Source organism: Anomaloglossus baeobatrachus, chromosome 8 (assembly GCF_048569485.1).
Source record: "Anomaloglossus baeobatrachus isolate aAnoBae1 chromosome 8, aAnoBae1.hap1, whole genome shotgun sequence".
Taxonomy (NCBI): Eukaryota; Metazoa; Chordata; class Amphibia; order Anura; family Aromobatidae; genus Anomaloglossus; species Anomaloglossus baeobatrachus.
Genome location: NC_134360.1, coordinates 243,441,295 through 243,468,088, shown reverse-complemented (window position 1 = coordinate 243,468,088; position 26,794 = coordinate 243,441,295). Strand labels below are relative to the sequence as shown.

The window sequence follows — 26,794 nt, the reverse complement described above, 5'->3', positions numbered from 1 at the left end:
GTGATTTATAGATTAGTGACAATACGATGGGATCACGGGATCTAAACCCCCTGTTATACACCCTAATTTAATGCTGTAATTGAAAGAAGGGATCTATATTGGCCACAGATAGTTTTATCGAAATGTGAGAAGTATATTTCTGTACATTTGCATGGCTTGATTGTTTTCTAAAATTGCTTCTCTTTTTTAGAGAAGTAATTTTCAGCCTTTTTTACTAGATTTTCCCTCTTTGGTTAATTACGTATGTTTTAATTGGTTTTCCTTACCGTAGGAACCGAAAATAAACAAGTGAGATGGGTAAACCGGCAAGGTTAGCTATTCGCATAATAATTATGCCCACTAATATTTTCTGGACAATTACATCCACATAAATATCCTAAAAGGTATAAATTCACTTTTAGTTTCGTGTGCTTTGCATGGATTGGGGACGCTGTCCCCATTGGGGCTTACGGTCTGGATTCCCTACCTGTATGTTTATTGGGGTGGGGGAGGAGGCCAGAGTGCCCGGAGTAGACCCACGCAGTCACGGGGAGAACGTACAGGCTCCTTGCGGATGGTGGCCTTGGCGGGATTTGGGCCCAGGACCCCAGGGCTGCAGCTAGCCACTGAGCTACCGTGCCATGCCATAATAGTTTCAAGAGCAGGAACAGACAGATTTGTAGATGGAGTATTCCGGCGTTGTAGGGCCAGCTGTGTGGGATTATTTGCAATATATGTTTATATAGTTATATATATATATATAAAAAAAAAAAAAAAAAATGCTCCTTATGCTGGGCCCGGGGGGCATGGTCCGGTAACCTAACTTTGATTGCGCTTTTCCCCCTATTTAGGTTCCAGCTAAACAAAAGGGGGGGTGGACTGGGAAATAGGAGAATGACCAGTGGTCCGACGATGCCGGTGGGTAAAAAGCCTTAACCAACTACAGCTCCTTCCTCAAATAAGTAATCAGGCTGATTAGGTTTTTTGTGGCTTGGAATGCCTATGGGTCAACGCAGGGTTGAAGGCAAAACAGGCATCTGGTTTCCGGGTTAGTATCGCTCACCTTATTGCAATCCCAATCTCAGGTATTTTGGTAACTCAACCCACCAGCAGGATCAAGGTTTGGAGTTCTCAGCTAGATGGTAGGGTGTTTGGTGAAGTTAGGCCTATGATCTGGGCCCCCATTTTGCATTGACCTGACGGTTCTATGGTACGTTATTCAGCGGGTGTTGCTCCGGTGGTTGATGTGCGTGACGATTTTCCAAGCCACCCTCTAGTAATACACGCCCTGCAGTATTCAACGAATGTGCACCATTTTCGGTTGCAAGCAACCTGTTACGAGGTTGGTCTTCCCATTTTAAATTGTGGAACGGTACTGAAGCGATGAGGGTCTTGTGGGGTGTAAGGTATTGAAGGGTTGGATGATTATGGTAAGTGAGTGGAGCACAGCAGGCCTATTCTTTTCTAGCCGTAGATTGTTTTAAAAAAAAAAAAAAAAGGGGGGGTTTTGGATTGTTCGCCCCATTGCAAATCTATACATTGATGTTTTGGATCTCTTTTTCCATCACTCGGCAGGTGTCCCGACGGTGTCGGTTATGTCTATTAGGCGAGCGGGTGTGATGGTACCAGTTTTTACCCACGACGACGGCCCTTCAATTTAGCGTCACGGATTTAGTCCTCCTTTTTGTGGGCTGGTTTTGGTCGGTAATGCGACGGTTCCTGGTTATTTCGGTGTTTGCCAGCCGTGGTACCCGGTACGAACTCTCCCAGAGTTGGGGTGTTCCAAGGCTTCGGGGGCCAGCATACATGAGCACAGTTTCAGTGGATTTGGTGACTGCAATTGAAATGCATTATGAGGGACGTTAGGACTGAGTTGGTTTTTGAAATCGGTTTTTATCAGGCACGTAAGAAGATTCAGAACAGCGTACAGGGCTAATGTAAAATGATATGATTGTGATTTGTTTCTATATATAAAAAAAAAAAAAAAAAAAAAAAAGGGGGTTTTGGGTTTTGCCAGTACCACCTTGGAGAGAAGAGGCGTTGATGGTTACGAGAATTCTCTGCTCTGACAGTGTTTTCCTTTCAGATCTAAGTCGGCCTAGTGACTGGGTCCGAGGTTACTTCCATATATGTTGGCTGCGAGGAGAGCGGATCTTCGCCTCTTCGCCTTGGTGGTCGGTCCTTGGTTCCCTTTACAGTGGATGTAATTGGAGAGGTTGCCGGAGCTTGGCTCAGCTGTGGGTCTATCAGAGGTGATCAAGATTGTGTGAGCTCTCTTTTCTCCAACCGACTTGGTGATACACATAGGCTTCAAGTATCTGGTCCAAGGCCGTTTAGCTAGGCCTCTTACCCTTATCTGGTCACAGAGGTACAAGTTTCCCTGTTTTCGTTCGGAGTGTTACAACGATCCGGCCGAAGGTAACCCTCTGGCCCAGGGGGCAAGGCGCTAAGGAAGAATGTGATATGGATCTCTCCTGGCGCATGTGCGATCAGGGCCTACCCAAGTTGTGCTGTTAATAAAGTGTTTAAAAAAAAAAAAAAAGGTTGTTGGTCTGGCACCGCCAGCTGGAAGGCAATATTTGGCTGTCCTTAAGCTCAGATGGGTACATCCCAAATGATGATGTTGTGGATATGGTGGTTGCGGAAATTCCTGGGACGGCTCAGGTATTTCAGTTTTTGGGTGGGGTCGCAGCTTGCTGGCGCTGTGCTGCTCCTTGGCGGAAGGGGTAGGAAAAGTGGTGGTGAAATACCCGCGCCGGACGGCCGGAAGGCGGTACATTTGCCTGAACCCCGTGATGTTGGCAAGTTAATGCCTGGTTAAAAGCTGCGACCAAATTTTATGCCAAAAGATGAGAGTGGTTTTTTCCCCATACCTCTCTCCAAAAATGGAAAATTCAAATAAAAGTATTTTAATTTATAAAAGAACGGTGTTGTGTCTTTCTAGGGGGGGAAAAATGGTGGTTGTTGGGTCCTGGCAGTCTGAGGGGCACTGCAGCCAGAAACTTGAGATGCTGCCCCCTGACTGCTGGCCCCTCTGCATGTTAAAATAGAGTTCTCCCCCCTGGAAAGACACTGACCTGCCGCCCCCGCCTCCTGTGGTGTGACTGGCCTAAGCCCCGCCTCCTGGATACATATCATCGGGCTGCCCAGCTTCCAGCCTCTCGGCTGCAGGACCCGGACCTGTTTCCCACCCTCCCTCCCTTTTGTTTTCCAAGTTTGTTGGAGTTTACTGTGTTTTAAGTCGCAGCAGCGGAAGGGGTAGGAAAAGTGGTGGTGAAATACCCGCGCCGGACGGCCGGAAGGCGGTACATTTGCCTGAACCCCGTGATGTTGGCAAGTTAATGCCTGGTTAAAAGCTGCGACCAAATTTTATGCCAAAAGATGAGAGTGGTTTTTTCCCCATACCTCTCTCCAAAAATGGAAAATTCAAATAAAAGTATTTTAATTTATAAGAGAACGGTGTTGTGTCTTTCTAGGGGGGGAAAAATGGTGGTTGTTGGGTCCTGGCAGTCTGCTTTAATGAGACCTGCCATATGACTTAGGATAAAAAACCACACCGGAATCTCAATGTGCAGAACAGGTTACAGAAGTACACAGGTCCTGCATGAGTGCAAGCACAGAGAACTACTGGGACCAAAAAAGCTTCCCCACTGATCTGAAGGACGTTTCAGTTCCTACAAAATATTGAATAAAGTGGTAAAGTTTTCCATTTTCATTTGTTTATTACTCCACAGGTAAACTGTGGTAAAAATATAAAGAAATAACAAAATCAGCCTAACTTATCCACTGCCACCCGTCTTAAGCAATTACGTAATGGTTATAGCACATAACCACCAAAATCACTCAGTGGGCTCAGCAATCTCATGCCATCTACATTGGCATCACTAGAAGGGCTCTCTCACAGGAGTGTATAACTTGAATGAGTGCTATCCGGTTTTATCAGATAGGCCTCGGACCAATTTTATACCATGGGGCAGTATTTATTCGGCATGGAAAAAAAAAACATTGCATGCTGCGATTGACAGCATATATTGGATGCCGTGCACCCATTCAAATCAATGGATGCAGGCAAAACATCAGACTGCACTCAGATGTCATCCGAGTGCAGTCAGATATATGCCGAGAAAGGCAATGGAGAAATTAAGCTCTACGTCTTCGAGAGACTCAGGTCACAGTAAACTGACACTCGGCTCAGACTGTGATCTGATCAGAGTTTGATCAGAGTGTCATTAACATAATTGGCCCGATTCTCTTGCATGAGAGACTCTACGGCCATGTGAGCTAGCCCTAAAGCCTCATTTATACGTCCGTGTACAGAATGTTATGAATGGATTGACCGAAGGTCTCCTGAGCCTCATATATTTCAATGAGGCTGACAAGTTCAGGTTAGGAGACCTGCAGCCAGTCTGTGCATCATAGTCTGTATATGTATTATAGAAACGTCTAAATGGGACTTTGCAGTGATTGGCTGCAGTGGTAACACACTGGTATCGTAACATCACTTTTGCATCTATGTGAGCAAGGGCCAAGGAAAGCGCTGGAGAGCCAGGAGCCAAGTTTAGATAAATTTGTCATTTTTTAATAGACCATGCTTATAATACTAAAAATAAATAAATATTGAACGTAGACAACCACTTGAAAGTGAATTAAAGTGAAGAAAGTGCTGCACGATTTCTCTAAAAACATGGGAATCCTTATTAAATCCTTCACTAAAATTCAATATGTACAGTACAGACCAAACGTTTGGACACACCGTCTCATCTCTAGAACAATTGTTAAGAGGAGACTTTGTGCAGCAGCCTTCATGGTAAAATAGCAGCTAGGAAACCACAAAATTGGGAAAACTTTGAAAGTGTCCCCAAGTGCAGTGGCAAAAACCATCAAACGCTACAAAGAAACTGGCTCACATGAGGACCGACCAAGGAAAGGAAGACCAAGAGTCACCTCTGCTGCGGAGGATATGTTTATCCGAGTCACAAGCCTCAGAAATCGCAGGTTAACAGCAGCTCAGATTAGAGACCAGATCAATGCCACACAGAGTTCTAGCAGCAGACACATCTTTTGAACAACTGTTAAGAGGAGACTTTGTGCAGCAGGCCTTCATGGTAAAATAGCGGCTAGGAAACCTCTGCTAAGGACAGGCAACAAGCAGAAGAGACTTGTTTGGGCTAAAGAACACAAGCAATGAACATTAGACCAGTGGAAATCTGTGCTTTGGTCTGATGAGTCCAAATTTGAGATCTTTGGATCCAACCACCGTGTCTTTGTAGAAAAGGTGAACAGATGGACTCTATATGCCTGGTTCCCACCGTGAAGCATGGAGGAGGAGGTGTGATGGTGTGGCGTGCTTTGCTGGTGACACTGTTGGTGATTTATTCAAAATTGAAGGCATTCTGAACCAGCATGGCTACCACAGCATCTTGCAGCTGCATGCTATTCCATCCGGTTTGCGTTTAGTTGGACCATCATTTATTTTTCAACAGGACAATGACCCCAAACACACCTCCAGGCTGTGTAAGGGCTATTTGACTAAGGAGAGTGATGGAGTGCTATGCCAGATGACCTGGCCTCCACAGTCACCAGACCTGAACCCAATCCAGATGGTTTGGAGTGAGCTGGAACTCAGAGTGAAGGCAAAAGGGCCAACAAGTGCTAAGCATCTCTGGGAACTCCTTCAAGACTGTTGGAAAACCATTTCCGGTGACTACCTCTTGAAGCTCATCAACAGAATGCCAAGCGTGTGCAAAGTAGTAATGAAAGCAAAAGGTGGCTACTTTGAAGAATCTAGAATATAAGACATATTTTCAGTTGTTTCACACTTTAAGTATTTCATTCCACATGTGTTAATTCATAGTTTTGATGCCTTCAATGTGAATCTACAATTCTACGAGTCCTGAAAATAAAGAAAACCCTTTGAATGACAAGGTGTGTCCAAACTTTTGATCTGTACTGTATATCAAAATCAAAAGCTAAGTAGTACCAATATGTTACAAGTTAAAGGGCTATTCCCATCTCCAAGATCCTATCGCAATATGTAGTAGGTGTAATAATAATAATATTAGCAAATACCTGCAATTAGAAACGTAGTATAGTTCTTCTGATAAATCCATGTCTCTTACCTCATGTGCAGGGCATTGAAGCTTAGGTATTCATGGTTACATCTACTCATACTGTGACAGTTAATTAGTTCCTTGTGGTCATAACCATGGATACCTAAGCTGCAATGCCCTGCACATGAGGTAAGAGACATGGATGTATCAGGAGAACTATACTACATTTCTAATTGCTAACATTATTATTACACCTACTACATATGATCTTGGAGATGGGAATAGCCCTTTAATATCAGAAGTAGCAGTAGCAATACTACTTGACAGCAAGAAATAGCCCACGTAATCTTTTTTCTTGCTCAAAAATATTAGCTGATACTTTCAACTTATTATTCCATATTCTACATATAGCAGAGAAGGATCAGTTAGGTTAATCATTCATACTCGTGTTGTAATTTCATAATTTTGTCAACTGTGCAATATTGCGATTGGCCACTGTAAATTTATAATTTTACACTGTGAGACAATCTTCTGAAATGAAATATACCTTTGTATAATGCAGATAACGAATTCCCCCTACGGGCCACCCTCCTATTTTGCTAATTGTAGAAGTCACGCAACACTGTTCATGCTTATATTTCCAGTATTACAAACTATGAATAGAACTTCATCCATAGTTTTACAGAAGAGCTCCATTAATTATGTCCAATGTATTTAGTCCGCCTCTGCCAAGACGTGTGGCTCAAAGCAGCTTTTGGTTTCAGCTAATAGGGAGTCTCTTGGGAGGGAAAGTTAGCCGTACGTAAGGGAAGAATTAATGACAAAGAAAGTAACACATTCAAATGAAATTTGACCTAATGACCACAAAAATATCTTAATAATTACCCTCGATCTGTGATGGTTGTTGGAATAAAATAAGTAGACAATGGAACAAACACATTCACACACTATGATTACAAAACGTTTCAGCATGGATTACTCACAGTTCTTCCACCCACTCAGGTCCATATTCCAGGCCACAGGAGTCAATATTGCAGTAGTTATATTCGTTTATATATAGTAGACAGAGTATAGTAATAGTTATAATCCTCTACATATGCCTCCAATATAATAGTAGATGAACATAATGGTCAGTATTAAATTCTGTTATTGTACATACGGGCAGTATTATATTAGTTATAACCTTGTGCATATGGAGCAGTATTATAGTAGTTATATTCTTGTACATAGGAGCAGTATTATAGTAGTTACATTCTTGTCCATAAATACAGTATTATAGTAGTTATATACTTGAACATAAGGGGCAGTATTATAGTAGTTTTATCCTAGTATGTAAGAGCAGTATTATAGTAGTTATATTCTTCTATATTGAGTACAGTAGTATAGTAGTTATATTCTTGTACATAGGGGACAGTATTATAGTAGTTATATTCTTGTACATAGAGGGCAGTATTATAGAATTTATATTCCTGTACATAGGGGGCAGTATTATAGTAGTTACATTCTTGTCCATATATGCAGTATTATAGTAGTTATATACTTGAACATAAGGGGCAGTATTCTAGTAGTTTTATCCTAGTATGTAAGAGCAGTATTATAGTAGTTATATTCTCTATATTGAGTACAGTAGTATAGTAGTTATATTCTTGTACATAGGGGACAGTATTATAGTAGTTATATTCTTGTACATAGAGGGTAGTATTATAGTAGTTATATTCCTGTACATAGGGGGCAGTATTATAGTAGTTACATAGGGGCAGTATTATAGTAGTTATATTCTTGTACATAGGAGCAGTATTATAATAGAAATATTCTTGTACATAGAAGCAGTATTATAGTAGTTATAATCTTGTACATAGGAGCAGTATTATAATAGCAATATTCTTGTACATAGGGGGCAGTATTATAGTAGTTATACCCGTCTATACAGAATGCAATATTATAGCAGTTATATCCTAGGTAAGTACAATAGTAGTTCTAGCCTTGTACATGAAGGGCAGAAGTGTAGTAATTATATTCTTGTACATAGAAGTAGTATTAAAGTAGTACCATTTTTGTATGGTATACAGGAAGCAATATTACAGTAGTTGTATTGTCATTACAAGGCCAATATTAATATTCTTTTCCTTATATAATATATAAGGGATGTGTGCAATTAGGAAATTTCAGATTATTTGAAGAGAATTTTCTTGTGTCTATAAAGATTAAGTTTCAAACACTCAGAGTGAGATTTAAGCTGCATTTTTGCAGTCTAGTTTCACCGGGACTAAAAGCTCTTCCTATGCGATGACTGTGTTAACTACAAGGCTCCTTTTTGGTTTGATGTAATTTAGTATGAGAAATAGAAATTGTTCTAGCTGGAGATGCGCAGAACCTGCTCATGTAGCAGACCTCCAATTAGCATCAGACATGCCTGTCATAACATTTTCCACAGGGAATTTAAGCACTACAAAATATTCATTGTTTTTGCAACAAGGAGAGAAAGGAATCCAATGTTTGGCTTAAAAATGAACTTATTTATTTATTGATGACACAAAGATGATAAGAAAAAAAAAAGAGAAGATCACAGGGAGCAAAGTCAAGGCCACATAAGGATGACTCTATTTCTTTTTAACCAGTTTATTTCCTCATTCAGACATCTGTGAATATGGACCATGATGTACACAAGAGCCCAGGGTTTCCTGATCCAAAATTGTCACCCTCGGGTGACCCGTGGACAGTGTTTCACGGATGTCTGAATTCAGCCTTAATATTGATGAAGTCAAACTCCCGTCCTTTTATGGAAACTTTTTTTTTTATCAAGTCTTCCAAACAACCTGGACAAACTGAGTGTAAAGGCCCCGTCACACGCAGCGATATCGCTAACGAGTGTACCCGCCCCCGTCGTTTGTGCGTCACGGGCAAATCGTTGCCCGTGGCGCACAATATCGTTAGGAGCCGTCACACGGACTTACCTGCCTAGCGACGTCGCTGTGGCCGGCAAACCGCCTACTTTCTAAAGGGGCAGTTCGTGCGGCGTCACAGCGGCGTCACTAAGCGGCCACCCAATAGAGGCGGAGGGGCGGAGATGAGCGGGACGTAACATCCCGCCCACCTCCTTCCTTCCTCATTGCCGGCGGCCGCAGGTAAGCTGCAGTTCGTCGTTCCCGGGGTGTCACACGTAGCGATGTGTGCTTCCTTGGGAACGACGAACAACCTGCGTCCTCAACAATCAACGATTATTTAAAAAGGAACAATGTGTCAACGATAGATGATAAGGTAAGTATTTTCCAACGTTAACGGCCGCTCATTGGTGTCACACGCAATGACGTCGCTAACGATGCAGTATGTGCGTCACAGAATCCGTGATTCCAGCGATATATCGTTAGATACGTCGTTGCGTGTGACGGGGCCTTGATACTCCTTCAGACAAATATATTTTCGATGCCTTTCAAATTTATTCCCTTTCTAATATTAAAGTAAAACAATGTGCTGTAAAAAGAATGAATGTTGCGGATGTTCAATCCTTTGTTCAATTACCTTAGTTAAAAAAATTTAAAAAAAAAACAACCACCGAAAACTGCATCTCTTAAAGGGAACCTGTCACCAGATTTGTACCCTATAACCTGAGACCACCACGAGCCCTTATATACAGCATTCTAGAATACTGCACATCTTTTATTATACTCCCCCATGGGGTGGTCAGGTCTGATGGGCATTGCCGGTCTGGGTCTGACACCTCCTATTTTCTTGCAATTGCCATCCTCCTGTTGTGGATGAGGGCAGAGCAAAGTACTGTAATGCGCAAGCGTGGGTAAAGGTCAAAGACAGCTAGTGCATGCGCAATACATTGCTATGATCTGCCCTCAGCAGGGCAGGGAGAAGTGTGGCAGCGCAGACGTGAAATGGAGGACACTGTGTGGATGACAATTTTTTTTCTCACTTGTTATCCATGTGCTGTTAATAAAAAATCAGCTATTAATCTTTTACAGGTTTCCCGTCTTACAGAATTCTATTCATAAAAATCGGGCTTTCAGTGCAGCGGCAGCACAGGTTTAGAATGCTATTAACCTGCAGATTAACCTCATATCTGCAGGTTAATAGCATATTTTTTTTTACAAGACAGGTTTCCTTTAAATATACAAAAATATGGTGTAAATGGAGGCTAACATATCATGCTCTCTAATGGGAATATTATTCCTTAGTAATTCAGATACATATAAAAAACTACAATCTGTATACACTGATGAGACATAACATTAAAGGGCACCAATCACCAGGATTTTCGTATATAACCTAAAGCCAGTGCTATACTGGCACTATCAGGCTGATTCTATACATACCTGCAGTGCACAGCTCGGATATTTAGGTTTTGAAATCCAAGAAAGTGAAGTTTGTAAAATGAGAAGCTGCTGATTTTATAAATGTTACTTTCTTGGATTTCAAAACTTATACATCCGAGCTGTGCACTGCAGGTATGTATAGACTCAGCCTGATAGTGCCAGTATAGCACTGGCTTTAGGTTATATACGAAAATCCTGGTGACTGGTGTCCTTTAAAGGGAACCTGTCAGGTAATTTATGTGTTCTAACCTAGTAGCAGTGTGATGTGTGTTAAGCCCGCTTTACACGCTGCACTGTATCTTACAATGTGTCGGCGGGGTCACGTCGTAAGTGACGCACATCCGGCATTGTAAGTTACATTGCAGTGTGTGACAGGTACGTGCGATTGCGATTGAACGGTAAAACATTCATCGCATACACATCGTACCTTTCTCTAGAATTGAACGTCAGGTTGTTCAACGTTCCCGGGGTAGCGCACATCGCAGTGTGTGACACCCCGGGAACGATAAACAGATCTTACCTGCGTCCTGCGGCTCCCGGCCCACAAAGCGGAAGGAAGCAGGTGGGCGGGATGTTTACGTCCCGCTCAGCTCCGCCCCTCCACTTTTATTGGCCAGCTGCCACGTGACGTCGATGTGATGCCGAACGTCCCTCCCACTCCAGGAAGTGGACGTCCGCCGCCCACATCGAGGTCGTATGGACAGGTAAGTATGTGTGATGGGGTTAATCATTTGTGCGGCACATTCAACAAATTGAACGTGCTGCCCATTCGATGGGGGCGTTGAAAATCGCATACGATATCGTATGCGAAATTGCAATGTGTAAAGCAGGCTTTAGTAACCCCTTCCTACTCATCCCTGTGTTTTATTAATATGTAATGTGAATTTGTAAAATGTGTTTTATTACTTATGTGTTCTGCATGTAAATGTGCAGGGATTCTAGCCCCATCGGCGCCGCATCGCCCTGTGGACATGATACCATGGATTTACATCAGCGACGTGACCGTCGCTACTTCAGATCCCGCGCATGCGCACTTACCATTCCCTCAGCCTTGCTTGCTTCTCATTTTCAGATGTGCTCTGCGCATACTCAGAAGACTCTTGCGGTTCCAGTCATGGGCAGAGCACGACTGAAGACAAAAAGCAAGCGCGGGATAACAAAGCTGTGGGAATGGTAAGTGCGCATGCGCGGGATCTGAAGTAGCAATGGTCACGTCGCTGATATAAATCCATGGTATCACGCTCACAGGGGCGTGATACCATGGAAAACATGCGAACACCCACAGGGCAATTCGACGCCCAAGGGGCTAGAATCCCTGCACATTTACATACAGAACACATAAGTAATAAAACACATTTTTATACATTCACATTAGACATTATTACAACACAGGGATGGGTAGGAAGGGGAAACTAGCTCACACATCACACTGCTACTAGGTTAGAACACATAAATTACCTGACAGGTTCCCTTTAAGGCCGTGGTCCCATTGCTGGGGACATAGTGCATTGTTCTGATGCAATCATGGCAAAAACACAATTTTCTATTAAGCCCAGACCGCGGACAGACTGGGACACTCACCGCACTGGCATGTTTCACCACACAACCACCGCAGCTTCCGCTGCCACCACTGACCCGCCATCGCCGCTGCCACCACTGACCCTCCACCGCCGCTGCCACCACTGACCCGCCACCGCCAGCACAGCCTCTGCCTCCTGTGACCCCGCTCCACCACCGCTGTCACCCCCCTCCGGTAATACAACACCGGAGTGGGGTGGACCTCATTTTTGTTTACCTTTTTTTATCTCTAAATTTGGGGTGTGTCTTATCATCCGGTGCGTTTTATAAAACAAAAAATACGGTATATTTTTTATATATATATACATACAGTTAGGTCCAGAAATATTTGGACAGTGACACAATTTTCGCGAGTTGGGCTCTGCATGCCACCACATTGGATTTGAAATGAAACCTCTACAATAGAATTCAAGTGCAGATTGTAACGTTTAATTTGAAGGTTTGAACAAAAATATCTGATAGAAATTGTAGGAATTGTACACATTTCTTTACAAACACTCCACATTTTAGGAGGTCAAAAGTAATTGGACAAATAAACCAAACCCAAACAAAATATTTTTATTTTCAATATTTTGTTGCGAATCCTTTGGAGGCAATCACTGCCTTAAGTCTGGAACCCATGGACATCACCAAACGCTGGGTTTACTCATTCTTACTGCTTTGCCAGGCCTTTACAGCCGCAGCCTTCAGGTCTTGCTTGTTTGTGGGTCTTTCCGTCTTAAGTCTGGATTTGAGCAAGTGAAATGCATGCTCAATTGGGTTAAGATCTGGTGATTGACTTGGCCATTGCAGAATGTTCCACTTTTTTGCACTCATGAACTCCTGGGTCGCTTTGGCTGTATGCTTGGGGTCATTGTCCATCTGTACTATGAAGCGCCGTCCGATCAACTTTGCGGCATTTGGCTGAATCTGGGCTGAAAGTATATCCCGGTACACTTCAGAATTCATCCGGCTACTCTTGTCTGCTGTTATGTCATCAATAAACACAAGTGACCCAGTGCCATTGAAAGCCATGCATGCCCATGCCATCACGTTGCCTCCACCATGTTTTACAGAGGATGTGGTGTGCCTTGGATCATGTGCCGTTCCCTTTCTTCTCCAAACTTTTTTCTTCCCATCATTCTGGTACAGGTTGAGCTTTGTCTCATCTGTCCATAGAATACTTTTCCAGAACTGAGCTGGCTTCATGAGGTGTTTTTCAGCAAATTTAACTCTGGCCTGTCTATTTTTGGAATTGATGAATGGTTTGCATCTAGATGTGAACCCTTTGTATTTACTTTCATGGAGTCTTCTCTTTACTGTTGACTTAGAGACAGATACACCTACTTCACTGAGAGTGTTCTGGACTTCAGTTGATGTTGTGAACGGGTTCTTCTTCACCAAAGAAAGTATGCGGCGATCATCCACCACTGTTGTCATCCGTGGACGCCCAGGCCTTTTTGAGTTCCCAAGCTCACCAGTCAATTCCTTTTTTCTCAGAATGTACCTGACTGTTGATTTTGCTACTCCAAGCATGTCTGCTATCTCTCTGATGGATTTTTTCTTTTTTTTCAGCCTCAGGATGTTCTGCTTCATCTCAATTGAGAGTTCCTTAGACCGCATGTTGTCTGGTCACAGCAACAGCTTCCAAATGCAAAACCACACACCTGTAATCAACCCCAGACCTTTTAACTACTTCATTGATTACAGGTTAACGAGGGAGACGCCTTCAGAGTTAATTGCAGCCCTTAGAGTCCCTTGTCCAATTACTTTTGGTCCCTTGAAAAAGAGGAGGCTATGCATTACAGAGCTATGATTCCTAAACCCTTTCTCCGATTTGGATGTGAAAACTCTCATATTGCAGCTGGGAGTGTGCACTTTCAGCCCATATTATATATAGAATTGTATTTCTGAACATGTTTTTGTAAACAGCTAAAATAACAAAACTTGTGTCACTGTCCAAATATTTCTGGACCTAACTGTATATATATATATATATATTCACATACAATATATTACAGCAAAGTGAACTCCAACATATTACCAAGACATAGACATTAATTACATGGAATATTTAGTTGGCTTCAAGACCATGGGAAAAAGAAAACTGGGTGTATAAGAATTATTCTTCTTGTCTACATGGAAATGTAACCAGTACAGACATGGGGATTAAGACTTGGTTGGGTAAGCAGCCTGTGCACTGGAGAGAGTTCATCTGGGATAATGTCACTTGGTACAATTTATTAATTGTAATATACCAGTATATGCCTTGGTACCAGCACATTCTTTAGTATGTGTTCCTAGAACCCCCAGCTGCATTTGCCTGTACCATATACTACAGTGTCCTTCTGTGTTGCTAAATTTTTATTAATTAATTTAAAATAAAAATGCAAAAAAAAAAAAAGTATATGCCGGAGGGCTAATGTTCGTTCAAACAGCGTAAACTGCATCTGACATACCGACATTGGTGTGTACAGCAATTCATGTGAAAAGCAATGAGCGCTGGGAGCGGTAATACAGCGAGGCCAGTGTCTAATACATCTCAGTAACCACACAGGTGTCAACGGGAGATCATGAGCAAACCAGGCTCAGCGCAGGAGCACTAATGACAGCCAAAATCATCCTCCTTCTTCTAGTCAACCAGGTCTCTCCAGAGACCACTAGAATGGGAGGGAGGTAAACTGGTATGGAATTGTCTAATATCACTAATCCTGGCAGCGCACACGTGCCTAACATAAAATCCAATACCTTTCACATTCTAATAATCGTTCTTCAGCTTCTCGGCTTATTACAAATGTTAATTCTCGGGACAGAATTGATCCTTTATTTGGGGTTAAGAGGCGGAAAGCACGACATTTATGAATAAGATTTATTTTGGATTTAGTGTTGAATGGAAGATATTTAGAAAAAAAGACTGAAAATATGAGGAAGTGTTAGAATATGTTTTTAAGTTTCGCTGAAAAAATCATCAGTACCTCTGTATATCAGTATATACTGTATTATATTCATAGGTCTATTTATAAAAGCCAGTGGTGTGATGACAAGGATAGCCATTACATTCACTGGATTATCGAGATCCTTTATAGTAGAGTAATTATATGTAGATCTATGTATCTATCTATCTATCCCTATCTATCTATATCTATCTATCCCTCTATCCATCTATATCTATCTATCTATCTCTCTATCTAGCTATCTATCTAAAAATGTGCACAGCTTTATGGCAGAACAAGAACTAAATTAAATGGGTTTATTTGGGGCACAAAAAAAATGATCTGGATGTTCCTGTAATGAGTCCTCAATGCCCACCTTTATTTTATTTCGTTTTTTAGCTCAGTTTCCAGCCCTTGCAGCTATCCTTGTGGTTTTTTATTATTTGGTTCCCGATCTTTCTGCCAGCTTTCTCTCTGTGCCTCTAGACTACATTTCCAAAGCAGCAGACTTGTATCTGTCCAAAGCTCTCACCATCACTACCTGCCTACTCATACAAAGCACCATCTAGAGACTCATATTTAGTCTCAAGATGGATAAATCACTGCACAGTTTTTTAATTTCTTCCACTTCACTTAGTATGTGCTACCTTGATACTCCCTGCACTCAGTAATGTTTCAGACAATGTCCAAGGTGCTGCCAAAGCCACCAAACCAGCTCAGTGTACTACAGGGTAGCAATAAATCATATAATGGATTCATGTTTTCTAATGTAATCTTCGACTCTGGAGCATTCAGCCCCATGTCCTCTATTCAAAATCATAAGTTGATAAAGATTATTTGTTCTGTGCAGAGCCTACTCTCTGATCTCCCTCTCTCCATACATCTCTAGTCACACTAAGGCTATGTGCCCACGTGTGTGCGCTCTGCACAGCAGCGTAACGTCACTGCATGTGTGCTTCAGAGCGCAGCTGAAAAGCTCCATTCTGAAGCTTTGGTGACTGCCGGTTTCATGCGCTCTGGATGCAGCCCCTCCCATAGACAGAGCGGGGGCCGCATGCAAAGCGCACTAAAGAAGTAACATGTCACTTCTTAGAACGCAGCGATTTGGTAGCAGCTGAAGCGCTGCGCTCTAATACACCACGTGGGCATGGATTAGACTCAATCTTCATAGATTGTGCTGGGGACGCAGGACGCATGCAGTTACGCTGCGGTGCAGATCACAGCGTAACTGCATGAAAATACGCCACGTGGGCACATAGCCTAAACTTGCTGAAAAAAAATGGCCACACCTGCGTAGCATCACTGTTCAGTGCTCACTGCAAAGCTGCTAGTTGTGCTGTTCCAAGCACAGACAGGAAAATCTTTCTATTCTGTGCTTTGAAATGACCTAGCAGAATGTAAGGAACTGAGAGTCACATTAATACATGTGACAACTCAAGAACCGAGAAATACGTTAACAGGAAGTAAATTATGGGGTTTCTTTATTTCTGAAACACTTTACAATGCTTTAATAATCTGTCTGTCTAGTAAACTCTTTATGCGTCACATTGTGGTGTTGAAGGGAAACTATGAACCAAACTTCTGTTTGCCTTTTCTGCAGGACTGCACTACAAACAAGACAAAAAATAAAACGATGTCTTGTGATTTAGGATTGCAACATTGCTATATCATATCTACAAAATTCCCCATTAATTTATTTGGATGCCTTCCTGTATTGCAATTACGAATTTTTAGTTATACATGTTTATTTCCTTTGTGTGTATTAGAATAACACAGAAACAAACAGAAAAAAGGCAAATTGGACATAATTTCATACAAAATTCCACAAATAGACAAAATTGTTGGCACCCTAAACTTAATATCTGGTTGCACACCCTTTGGATAAATAACTGCAATTAATCGCTTACTATAACCATCAACAAGCTTCTTACACATCTCAACTGGAATTTTGGGCCACTTTTCTTTTGCAGACTGCTCCAGGTCTCTCATATTTGAAGGCGTCTTCTCCCAATAGCAATTTTAAGATCTCTCCACTAGTATTCAATAGGGTTTAGGCCTTGGACACACGGCGAGAAAAATGGTGCAAGTGGAATGCGATTAAAAAAAAAAAAAAAAAAATCGCATTCCACTCAGACCAATATTACTCTGTGGGGCAGCACCCATGAGCGATTATTTTCTTAGCCCTAATCGGACCAAGAAAATATAGCAGCATGCTGTGAGTGGAATGCAATCCTGTTTCACTCTCACCCATTCAAGTCTATGGGGCGAGAGAAAGATCGCACTGCACTCTCATTACACCGCTGTAACGCGAGTGCAGTGCAAGAATCGCAATAGCCGGCAACGGAGGAGATAGGGAGATAAATCCCTCCCTCTCCTCCGCAGCACCGGCCCTCCCCATCGCAGCGACGGCCTCCCCCTCTGTAGCTGTGGTCTTTTCGCACGATCGGACCACAGTTGCATGACCCTCAGCTCCCACTGTGCTGTGAGCGAGAGCCGAGTGTCATGCGAGGACTTGCACATAACTCCATGTGGCCTCAGCCTTAGATCCGGACTCATCGCTGCAATTTCAGAACTCTTCAGCACTTTGTTTCTGTGCCGAATGTCGCTACATGGGCAAATCATGAGGCAGGAAAGGCACACATTCCAGTGTCAGGTACCAAGAGATCACGTCCAGATTAATGGGATAGATAGAAGCATAGTCAGGTCACAGTCCAGAGTAAGAATACTTGGAAGGCAACGGGTCAAAACAAAGGGACAAAGCAAAAAAAGTCAAAGGTCGAAAAAATTAGAATATTGTCCAGATAGACTACAATAAACCTGCCAATACAATAAAAAAATATAATTCATAAAGTTTTGAAAAAACGCTTGCACATTGGTTAATCTAAAACACATGACAAGATTTTCAAATAGGCCTTTAGACGTTAAAAACGGCGTCTTCCAGTCATCATCCTTCCAGATGCGTATCAAATCATAAGCCCCTCAAAGATCAAGTTTTTTAAAACCATTTAGCCCCCGTAAGCTGATTGAATAGTTCAGGGGGTAAGTGGAAGTGGGTAAGTATTCTTACCTGTAATTTTGTTTAATTAACGGGAATGGAGGCAAGGACAGAGACGCCATTCTTTCTTTTAAGGCTATGTGCACACGGTGCGTTTTTCGCGGCGTTTTTGCGCGTTTTTCGGGTGCGGTTTTGGCCTCAAAACTGCATGACTTTGCTTCCCCAGCAAAGTCTATGAGTTTTCATTTTTGCTGTCCCCACACAGCGTTTTTTTTCAGCTGCGTTTTTGTGGTGACCACAAAAACGCAGCATGTCAATTATTCCAGCGTTTTTCACCGCGTTTTTCAGCCATTGAGTGCAATGGGATGTTGAAAGACACAATGAAAAACGCAAATTGTTGTTTATAGCTGCGTTTCGGTGCGTTTTATTGCGTTTCTTAGGCCAGAAACGCAGCTATAAGCGCAGGAGGTGGGCAGCATACAGTGACGTGAGTGACGTGACAGGAAGAGGAGGAAACCCTACCAGCATTCCTAGGGTTAAAAAGGTAAACAAGGAAGAAGACAGAACAGCTGACAGCCTACAGTGAAGATGGAGTCTAGTTTTAAGAAAGCCATCGATGTTCCGAAGCTAATTCAACTGGTAAGTATATATATCCAGCTCCAAGCTTCCCTCCCCGCCGCCATGTCCGCTCCCATCCAGCTCGCTCCAAGCTTCCCTCCCCGCCGCCATGTCCGCTCCAAGCTTCCCTCCCCGCCGCCATGTCCGCTCCAAGCTTCCCTCCCCGCCCCGTGTTCCCTGCAGTGCTGAGAAGTCCGGTCCCGTGCAGCCCCAAGCATCCCTACCGTCACCGCGATCCCTGCTGACATGTCCGGTCCCGTGCAGCCCCAAGCATCCCTACCGTCACCGCGATCCCTGCTGACATGTCCGGTCCCGTGCAGCCCCAAGCATTCCGACCGTCACCGCGATCCCTGCTGACATGTCCGCTCCAGCTGTCTTGTTCGCGTGTGCTGTGCCGTCAAGTGACGGCACAGGACTGACGTAACCGCAAGATGCTGTATGACCTGAAATGACCCAACATGAGCATTGTAGTTTTTTTGCTTTTTTCTCATGCTGGGTCTTTTGTTCACCCCACACACACATGACAACAGTGTATAATAAATATTTCTCATGTATCCATGCCTCTATGTATTCTTTTTCTATTTCTCAGTCTATTGTCACCCCTTTTTTTTTTTGGTCTGTGTCTATCCGTCATTTTTTTTTCTGTACTCCATAGAAGTTGTCGTCTCTTCCTGTACTCCATAGAAGTAGCCGTCTCTCTCTCTCTGTACTCCATAGAAGTAGCCGTCTCTCTCTCTCTGTACTCCATAGATGTAGCCGTCTCTCTCTGAACTCCATAGAAGTAGCCGTCTCTCTCTGTACTCCATAGATGTAGCCGTCTCTCTCTGTACTCCATAGAAGTAGCCGTCTCTCTCTGTACTCCATAGAAGTAGCCGTCTCTCTCTGAACTCCATAGAAGTAGCCGTCTCTCTCTGTACTCCATAGATGTAGCCGTCTCTCTCTGAACTCCATAGAAGTAGCCGTCTCTCTCTGTACTCCATAGATGTAGCCGTCTCTCTCTGTACTCCATAGAAGTAGCCGTCTCTCTCTGTACTCCATAGAAGTAGCCGTCTCTCTCTCTCTGTACTCCATAGAAGTAGCCGTCTCTCTCTCTCTGTACTCCATAGAAGTAGCCGTCTCTCTCTCTCTGTACTCCATAGAAGTAGCCGTCTCTCTCTCTCTGTACTCCATAGAAGTAGCCGTCTCTCTCTCTCTGTACTCCATAGAAGTAGCCGTCTCTCTCTCTCTGTACTCCATAGAAGTACAGAAAGAGATTGATGTAGCAATGGAGTACAGAAAGAGACGGCTACTTCTATGGAGTACAGAAAGAGACGGCTACTTCTATGAAGTAGCCGTCTCATTCTGTACTCCATTGATGTAGCCGTCTCTCTCTGTACTCCATAGAAGTAGCCGTCTCTCTCTGTACTCCATAGAAGTAGCCGTCTCTCTCTGTACTCCATAGAAGTAGCCGTCTCTCTCTGTACTCCATAGAAGTAGCCGTCTCTCTCTGTACTCCATAGAAGTAGCCGTCTCTCTCTGTACTCCATAGAAGTAGCCGTCTCTCTCTGTACTCCATAGAAGTAGCCGTCTCTCTCTGTACTCCATAGAAGTAGCCGTCTCTCTCTGTACTCCATAGAAGTAGCCGTCTCTCTCTGTACTCCATAGAAGTAGCCGTCTCTCTCTGTACTCCATAGAAGTAGCAGTGTGTCTTTATCCTGTTGTTTTTTTGCTGTGAATTGTAGGTTGAGACTATGCCCGCCATCTGGGACCCTGCAGCGCCAGAGTACAGTGAACGACACATTAAAGAACGTTGCTGGACAGCAATTTGCCGGCAGTTGTTTCCTATTTGGGATGAGTCTGATGGTAGAGTCAAACAGCAAATTGGTAGGTTTAAACTAATATTTTTAAATTTCTGGTTTTCATTGTATGAAAAGTTTGACTGCTTTTGTTTTTCTATACTGAATAATTATTTGCCCATATTTCTTTTACAGATACTGAAGTACGTACACGCTGGCGTTCTGTCCGTGACCGGTTCAACAGACTGATTTCGACAGGAAACCAAAGTGGATCTTCCCCACAAAGATCAAAATTTCGCCATCATGACTTGATGCAGTTTACGTTGACGAGCCGAACCCTGCGACCGTAAGTTACCAAGTTTTCTAAGTTACTAATTTTTAAAAATGTAATGTTAAAAAAAATAAAATAAAATTTATTTCCTCTATTTACAGGACTGAAGGAAATATAACGCCATCTAACCAAAGTATGGCTACTGAGACTGCCTCTCTGTCTAATGCTGCAACAGGGGAGTCTTCTATTGGCAGCTTCAACTCTGCTGATTCTATGGAGGCTGACGATAGTCATTCTATGGAGGCTGCTGTACCATCAATTTCTGTATGTTCTCTATCCGGCTCTTCTGCCAGTGGCTTGTCCGTCCCTTCAGCTGCTGAAGTGGCTGGTCCTTCAGCTGTATCATCATCTCGGCGACCTCCACAAAGAAAGAGAAAGGCCCAGCAAGGTCAGCAGGCTAATTTGGATGCTGACTGTCAAGTTTTAACAAATCATGCATACAATATTATGCATAGTGCCTCAGAGGATATCTTTGACCATTTTGGGTCTAGTATCGCCGGTCGAGTAAGAGCCCTTCCAAAAGCAAAGCAGTCTGCCTTCATGACAGTATGTTGTGCATTATTGGAAGATTTTGAGGCAGATCAGCCTCATCCTACCGGAAGTGAGCTAGTAAGCCAGGTGTTCATTGCCTTCCAGAAGAAAAGCCAGTCTCAGTACCCGCCTCAGGCTCAGTACCCGCCTCAGGCTCAGTACCTGCCTCAGGCGCAGTACCCGCCTCAGGCGCAGTACCCGCCTCAGGCGCAAGTTCCACCTCAGGCGCAAGTTCCACCTCAGGCTCAGTACCCGCCTCAGGCGCAAGTTCCACCTCAGGCTCAGTACCCGCCTCAGGCTCAGTACCCGCCTCAGGCGCAAGTTCCACCACAGGCGCAAGTTCCACCACAGGCGCAAGTTCCACCACAGGCGCAAGTTCCACCACAGGCGCAAGTTCCACCACAGGCGCAAGTTCCATCTAAGCTGCAATATCCACCTCATCCGCAATACCAACCACAGCCATTACCTGGGTTGCACGGTTCTTTGACCCAACCAAATTCTACTCCCCCTGCCACCATCCAATTGTATGGTCCTGTTGCAAGTTCTCATTTTCCAACACAGGCCAAAAATCTGGAAGGGGCACAAGGTTCACCAAACCCCAGCCAAACTCCACATCCAGTGACTGATCTGTCAGAAGCTGTTGACAGTGGCTACTATGTGCCTGATCTTTATCATTTATAGTTATTTTTTTTTTTTTTTTTATTTATTTCACCCAAAGTAAAAAAATAAACAAATGTCAATTTAATTGTTACCTAAACTGTTTATTTTGGAAATTTTTTAACAATAAAAGTTCTTTTTCTAACATGTGTTTGTTTTACACTTCGTTAAAAATGTACAAACATAAGATGAATATGAATTTTATTCTATTACATTTTTCACAAATAATGCAAATGTCTTATTTACTTTGAAATGAAAGTGCAGATAAAACATCAACATTTAACATATATTGTTTATCACACTCCACAAACATGGCTCTGACTTTTTTACTGTTTCTGTTTTCTCTAAATTTCAAAATTGTTTTTTTTTTCTTCTTTGTTCTCCCATCTGCTCGATTCTTCACTGCTGATTAGGCTGCACCTCACCGACACAAGAGTATTGCCAGTGCACGGCACCTTCAGGAGTCATGAAATAGTCAGCAAAGGTCTCTCTCACCCAAACACCACAGTTTGTCGGACGTCCAGAAGAGGGATTCCTCACTGGCAGCAATAAAGGCTGTTGTGTTTCCTCAATTACCTCGGAGCTGTACTCACGAGTGTAGTTGTGGAGCACACAACAGGCCTTTATTACTGTATCAATGGTGTCCGGTTTTAACTGTATGGGTGTGTGGAAGATCCTCCACTGACTAGCCATGATTCCAAAGGTGCACTCCACATATCTGCGTGCACGACTCAGCCTATAATTAAAAATCCTCCGCCGGGCATTCAGTCCCCTCCGTGGGTATGGGCGCAGCAGGTTTGACAATAAAGGAAAGGCCTCGTCCGATACCATCACAAAGGGGACTGGATGTGTGGAACCCGGCAAAGGTCGTGGGGCTGGGAGCGTTCCACAATCTTGCAGAATTTGCTGTCCAATCTGTGATGTTCGCAACACCCGAGAATCTCCTGTACTGCCATAAGCACCCACGTCGATGGCAACAAATTTGGAATGCGCATCAGCCACCGCCATGAGGACCACTTAAAAATACTTCTTATAATTAAAAAAGCGTGATCCTGATCGTGGAGGCTGTTGCACCCTTATATGTTTGCCATCAACGGCACCTATGCAGTTAGGAAAGTTGGCTACAGTCTGAAAGCCTGCTGCAACCTGCAGCCAAGTCTCCTCGGTTGGGGAGGGCATCACAATGGGCTGCAACTTCTGCCAGATCACGGTGCATGTGCACCTCACAATTTTGGAGATGGTGGTTTTACCAACACGAAACTGGAGATGCAGGGATGCATAGCTCTCTCCTGTGGCCAAAAACCTGAAAAATAAAAGGGAAACATCAGAAACCAAGCCAAAAAAACAACTTCTACATATGACAATATAATTGCGGATGTCAGTGTGGGTACGCATAACATATCTCCTGCAGTAGAAGATTGAACAACCCGTCAGATAATACATTATGAATTGACCAGTGAACAGTGTCTGAATAAAATTGCAATGGAGTATATAAACGCTACACTCAAGGTGAGGTGATTTTTGCGCCAGCCTGTGTTGCTTTCAATGATCCATTTTGGTAAAATGCAAATCATAACATATTTGACTAGCTATTGTGACCAACAAACCCACACAATGTAAAAAAAAATTACTTACCGCAAGGTGAGGAGCAGTCTTTCCTCAGCAGAAATTGACTTGCGCATGTTTGTGTTCATGTAGTTGAGCTCAGGAGCCAGTATAGAGAGCAGTCTATCAAAGGCTTGTATTGGCATTCGACAAAATGACACAAATTTTTCTGGATACCTTTAAAAAAAAAAATAAAAATTTTTACTTTTCAACACTCAATGCCAAATATTAAAACATTGAGCTACATATTATGGAAAATGACAATGCTATGGGATTGTAGAACAATGGTGCAAATATTGACTAAAGCCCTGTGCCCACACAGTGTACTTTGGAGGCTTATTTACCTAAAATCTAAGGGGCCCTTTAAACACTACAACATCGCAAGCCGATGCCGTGCGCGATAGTCCACGCCCCCATAGCAGCTGCGATATCAGCCGTAGCGAGCATTATCGCTACGCCAGCTTCACATGCACTCACCAGCCCTGCAACCCTGCTTCCTTAGGGCTGCTTTTCACTTGCGAGTTTCTCGCAGTAGAACAATGCGAGAAAATCTCGCATTTGAATCGGACACATGTTCATGTTCACCCGAGTTCATTTTGATCGTGCGGCTCTGTGTGTCTGCTGCCATTCAGCTCTGCTATATGGCTGTCTGTGGCTGCTGTCATCTGCCATTCAGCTCTGCTACATGGCTGTCTGTGGATGCTGTCAGCGGCCATGTAGCAGAGCTGAATGGCAGATGACAGCCGTTAAAAAAAAAAAGAAGGATCACACACGCATTGCACAAGCACTTCAATCTTGAGAAAAATCTCAGGATCGCAGTGCAGTTGCATTGCACTCTGACCTAACGTGAACTCAAATCAGCCGAGTTTTTTTCAGCCAACTCGGACCGATTTTACTCGCATAGATGTGTTTCCAGCCTTATTAAGGAAGGGACGCAGGTAGGAGATGTTCCTCGCTACATAGAAAATGTATTATCATGCATTCAATTCAAGAAACCACATTAAAAAAACAAACCATGATAACGATAGAGGGATAGATCGATGGACTCATCAATGGATAGATAATGAATACATAGAGTCCCTGTGAGAACACACTGCAGTTCTCTTGAGCGCTAATGTCATGTAATGACATCACTTCCCTGCAAAACGCAGGCAGCGTCACTAAAACACAAAATACTGCGGGAATAACAGGAAAACGCAGTGAAAAAGACTCAATTAGCTGCCTGCGTTATATTCACCGCGTGATTTAACGATTACAGTCAATGGAGTGAAATCCCGCAGCTACCTGCGGTAAAGAATTGACATGCAATTGTTTTTGCTGTGGGAATCCCGCAGCAAAACATGCAGCTGTCATATTCTGCCAAGTGCGCACAGCTTTTTCTTTTCCCCCTCGGATTTTCCGGTAAATCACTGATGAGATGTTATGAACTTTGATGAAACATGCTGCTAATCTGGGTGAAATTCCGTCTAGTACGCACAAGGCCCGAAGCAAAATCTGCATGGCCATTGTGAACCCAGCAAAGTCAATGATAATTCAGAAGTGCTCTGCGTGGGCAGTGGACCTTTTATAAATGTATACTATGTGTCCTTTGTGTATAAGAACTTGGGGCGTCTGTAGGCATCACACTGATATCTCACTAAACCCCCTAAAAAAAAAAAATTGAAGAAGCAATTTTGATACAAATTTGCAACCTTAGAAATTTTTTGGCCATTACGGTCAACCATATGTTAAATATCCTGCTTATACATTAAAGTTAAATACATTGCACAAATAAAGCCCTCCTACGGCAACATACAGACAAAAGGAACCAAATAAAAAAAACACACTAATAAAAAAAGAGGGAAACAGAAATCAAGTGTGGGACAAACATATAAAATTTGGGTTTACACACATAATATCATAGAACTTACCTTCTTAAATCACGGTACAGCACATTAAAATGACCCTTTTCATCCCGTCCTAGCAAAAGTGGGTGTACCCACATTTTCTTTGTACGTTCCTAGAACATAAATTCAATAATGAATAACCTAACCCAAAAGAGAAAAGTATATATAGCCTTTAGTTGTAGCAAAAGCTTACCCTTTGTCTGCGAAGGCGCAACAAGTTGAGTACTGTAGTTATGAACAAAAAATTACGTTTGGCCTTGGGCAAGCGGATTGCACTTCCATGGCTGGGCATGTTGCTGTCCGTCCACACAGTATTGATGCCAAAATGGAGAATGAAGAAGAATAGACTGAACAAGGAAATGACATCACTTTTTTTTTTTTTTTTTTTTCTTCAACAAACTTTAATGGCATTGTTCAATTATAAAAAAACGCAGGAAAACGCAGTGAGCAAAAACGCAGCAAAACGCAGCCAAAAACGCACCAAAACGCGGTAAAAACGCATGCGTTTTTTTCATGCGTTTTTTAAAGACGCTGCGTTTCTGTGCGTTTTTAGCGCTAAAAAACGCACAGAAACGCAGCGTCAAAAAAACGCACTGTGTGCACATAGCCTTAACAAGGAAAAATTCAGCAGCTACAGGTGAGGAAGGACCAATTCTTTCATGGCTGTCCGTTCAGGACCCAATAGCCTATACAGGTGAACTGTAGGTAATTTGGCATTGGGAATAAGATTTATAGCACAGTCATAAAGAAGATGGGAAGGTAATACATCGGCCTCAGTTTATCAGAACACATTTCCAAAGTCCTTCAGGAACCTCTGCAAAGCCTCCAAGCTTGCAGAGAAAACTTGTACATAATTAAGACATTTCTTATGACAATAGGGAGTCCACTTAATATACTTCTAACAACAATGTCAGAAGTTTGCATACACAGCCATGGAATTCCATACACCAACTCCACAGGTGAGTAATCCAATATATAGCAGGAGATGGACTCAGAGTGAAGAGTTCACACTCTGAATGTGAATTCCACCGTTACCCGCTGGACAAGGTTCTGGAGTAACAGCGTCCTGTCAATGGCAACTATTTGACTGGGTCCTTCCAACATAACTGTCCCTAATCCTATTCACAAAACCAGTCCCAATTCAATGAAGTTGGCTGCAGACCTAAAAAAAGGTACCCGGAAGTCTGGGTGACCTTCTTAACAATCACCCAGACTTAAGGGGGCTTTACACACAGCGACATCGCTAGCGATGTCGCTGGTGAAAGCACCTGCCCCCGTTGGTTGTGCGTCACGGGCAAATCGCTTACACCCGTCACACATACCTGCTGAGCGACGTCGCTCCTTTCTAAGAGGGCGGTTCGTTCGGTGTCACAGCGGCGTCACTAAGCGGCCGCCCAGTAGAAGCAGAGAGGCGGAGATGAGCGGGGGGAACATCCCGTCCACCTCCACCTCCTTCCTTCCTCATTGCGGGCGGCCACAGGTACGGTTATGTTCCTCGTTCCTGCGGTGTCACACATAGCGTTCAACAACCTGCGTCCTGCAACAGCAATGATAA

General features: G+C 43.2%; 2 protein-coding genes across 5 annotated transcripts in view; one reads left to right on the top strand and one right to left on the bottom strand.

The window, feature by feature from the left end:
* The window catches only part of PTPRF (protein tyrosine phosphatase receptor type F), a 1,173,234-nt gene that overhangs the window by 732,081 nt on the left and 414,359 nt on the right, over positions 1-26,794 (bottom strand). The window lies entirely within an intron of this gene.
* Positions 18,425-21,772, top strand: LOC142250093 (uncharacterized). Its single transcript, XM_075322157.1, has 4 exons — positions 18,425-18,475; positions 20,176-20,317; positions 20,425-20,575; positions 20,662-21,772. The coding sequence occupies exons 1-4, from the start codon at positions 18,425-18,427 to the stop codon at positions 21,770-21,772; spliced, it is 1,455 nt and encodes a 484-aa protein (XP_075178272.1).

Bases quoted from the DNA above. Each gene is read 5' to 3' on its own strand.
- LOC142250093 (XM_075322157.1), top strand. From the start codon at position 18,425: ATGGAGTCTAGTTTTAAGAAAGCCATCGATGTTCCGAAGCTAATTCAA. The intron at 18,476-20,175 runs GTAAGTATATAT...TGTGAATTGTAG, and splicing joins TTCCGAAGCTAATTCAACTG to GTTGAGACTATGCCCGCCAT. The intron at 20,576-20,661 runs GTAAGTTACCAA...CTCTATTTACAG, and splicing joins ACGAGCCGAACCCTGCGACC to GACTGAAGGAAATATAACGC.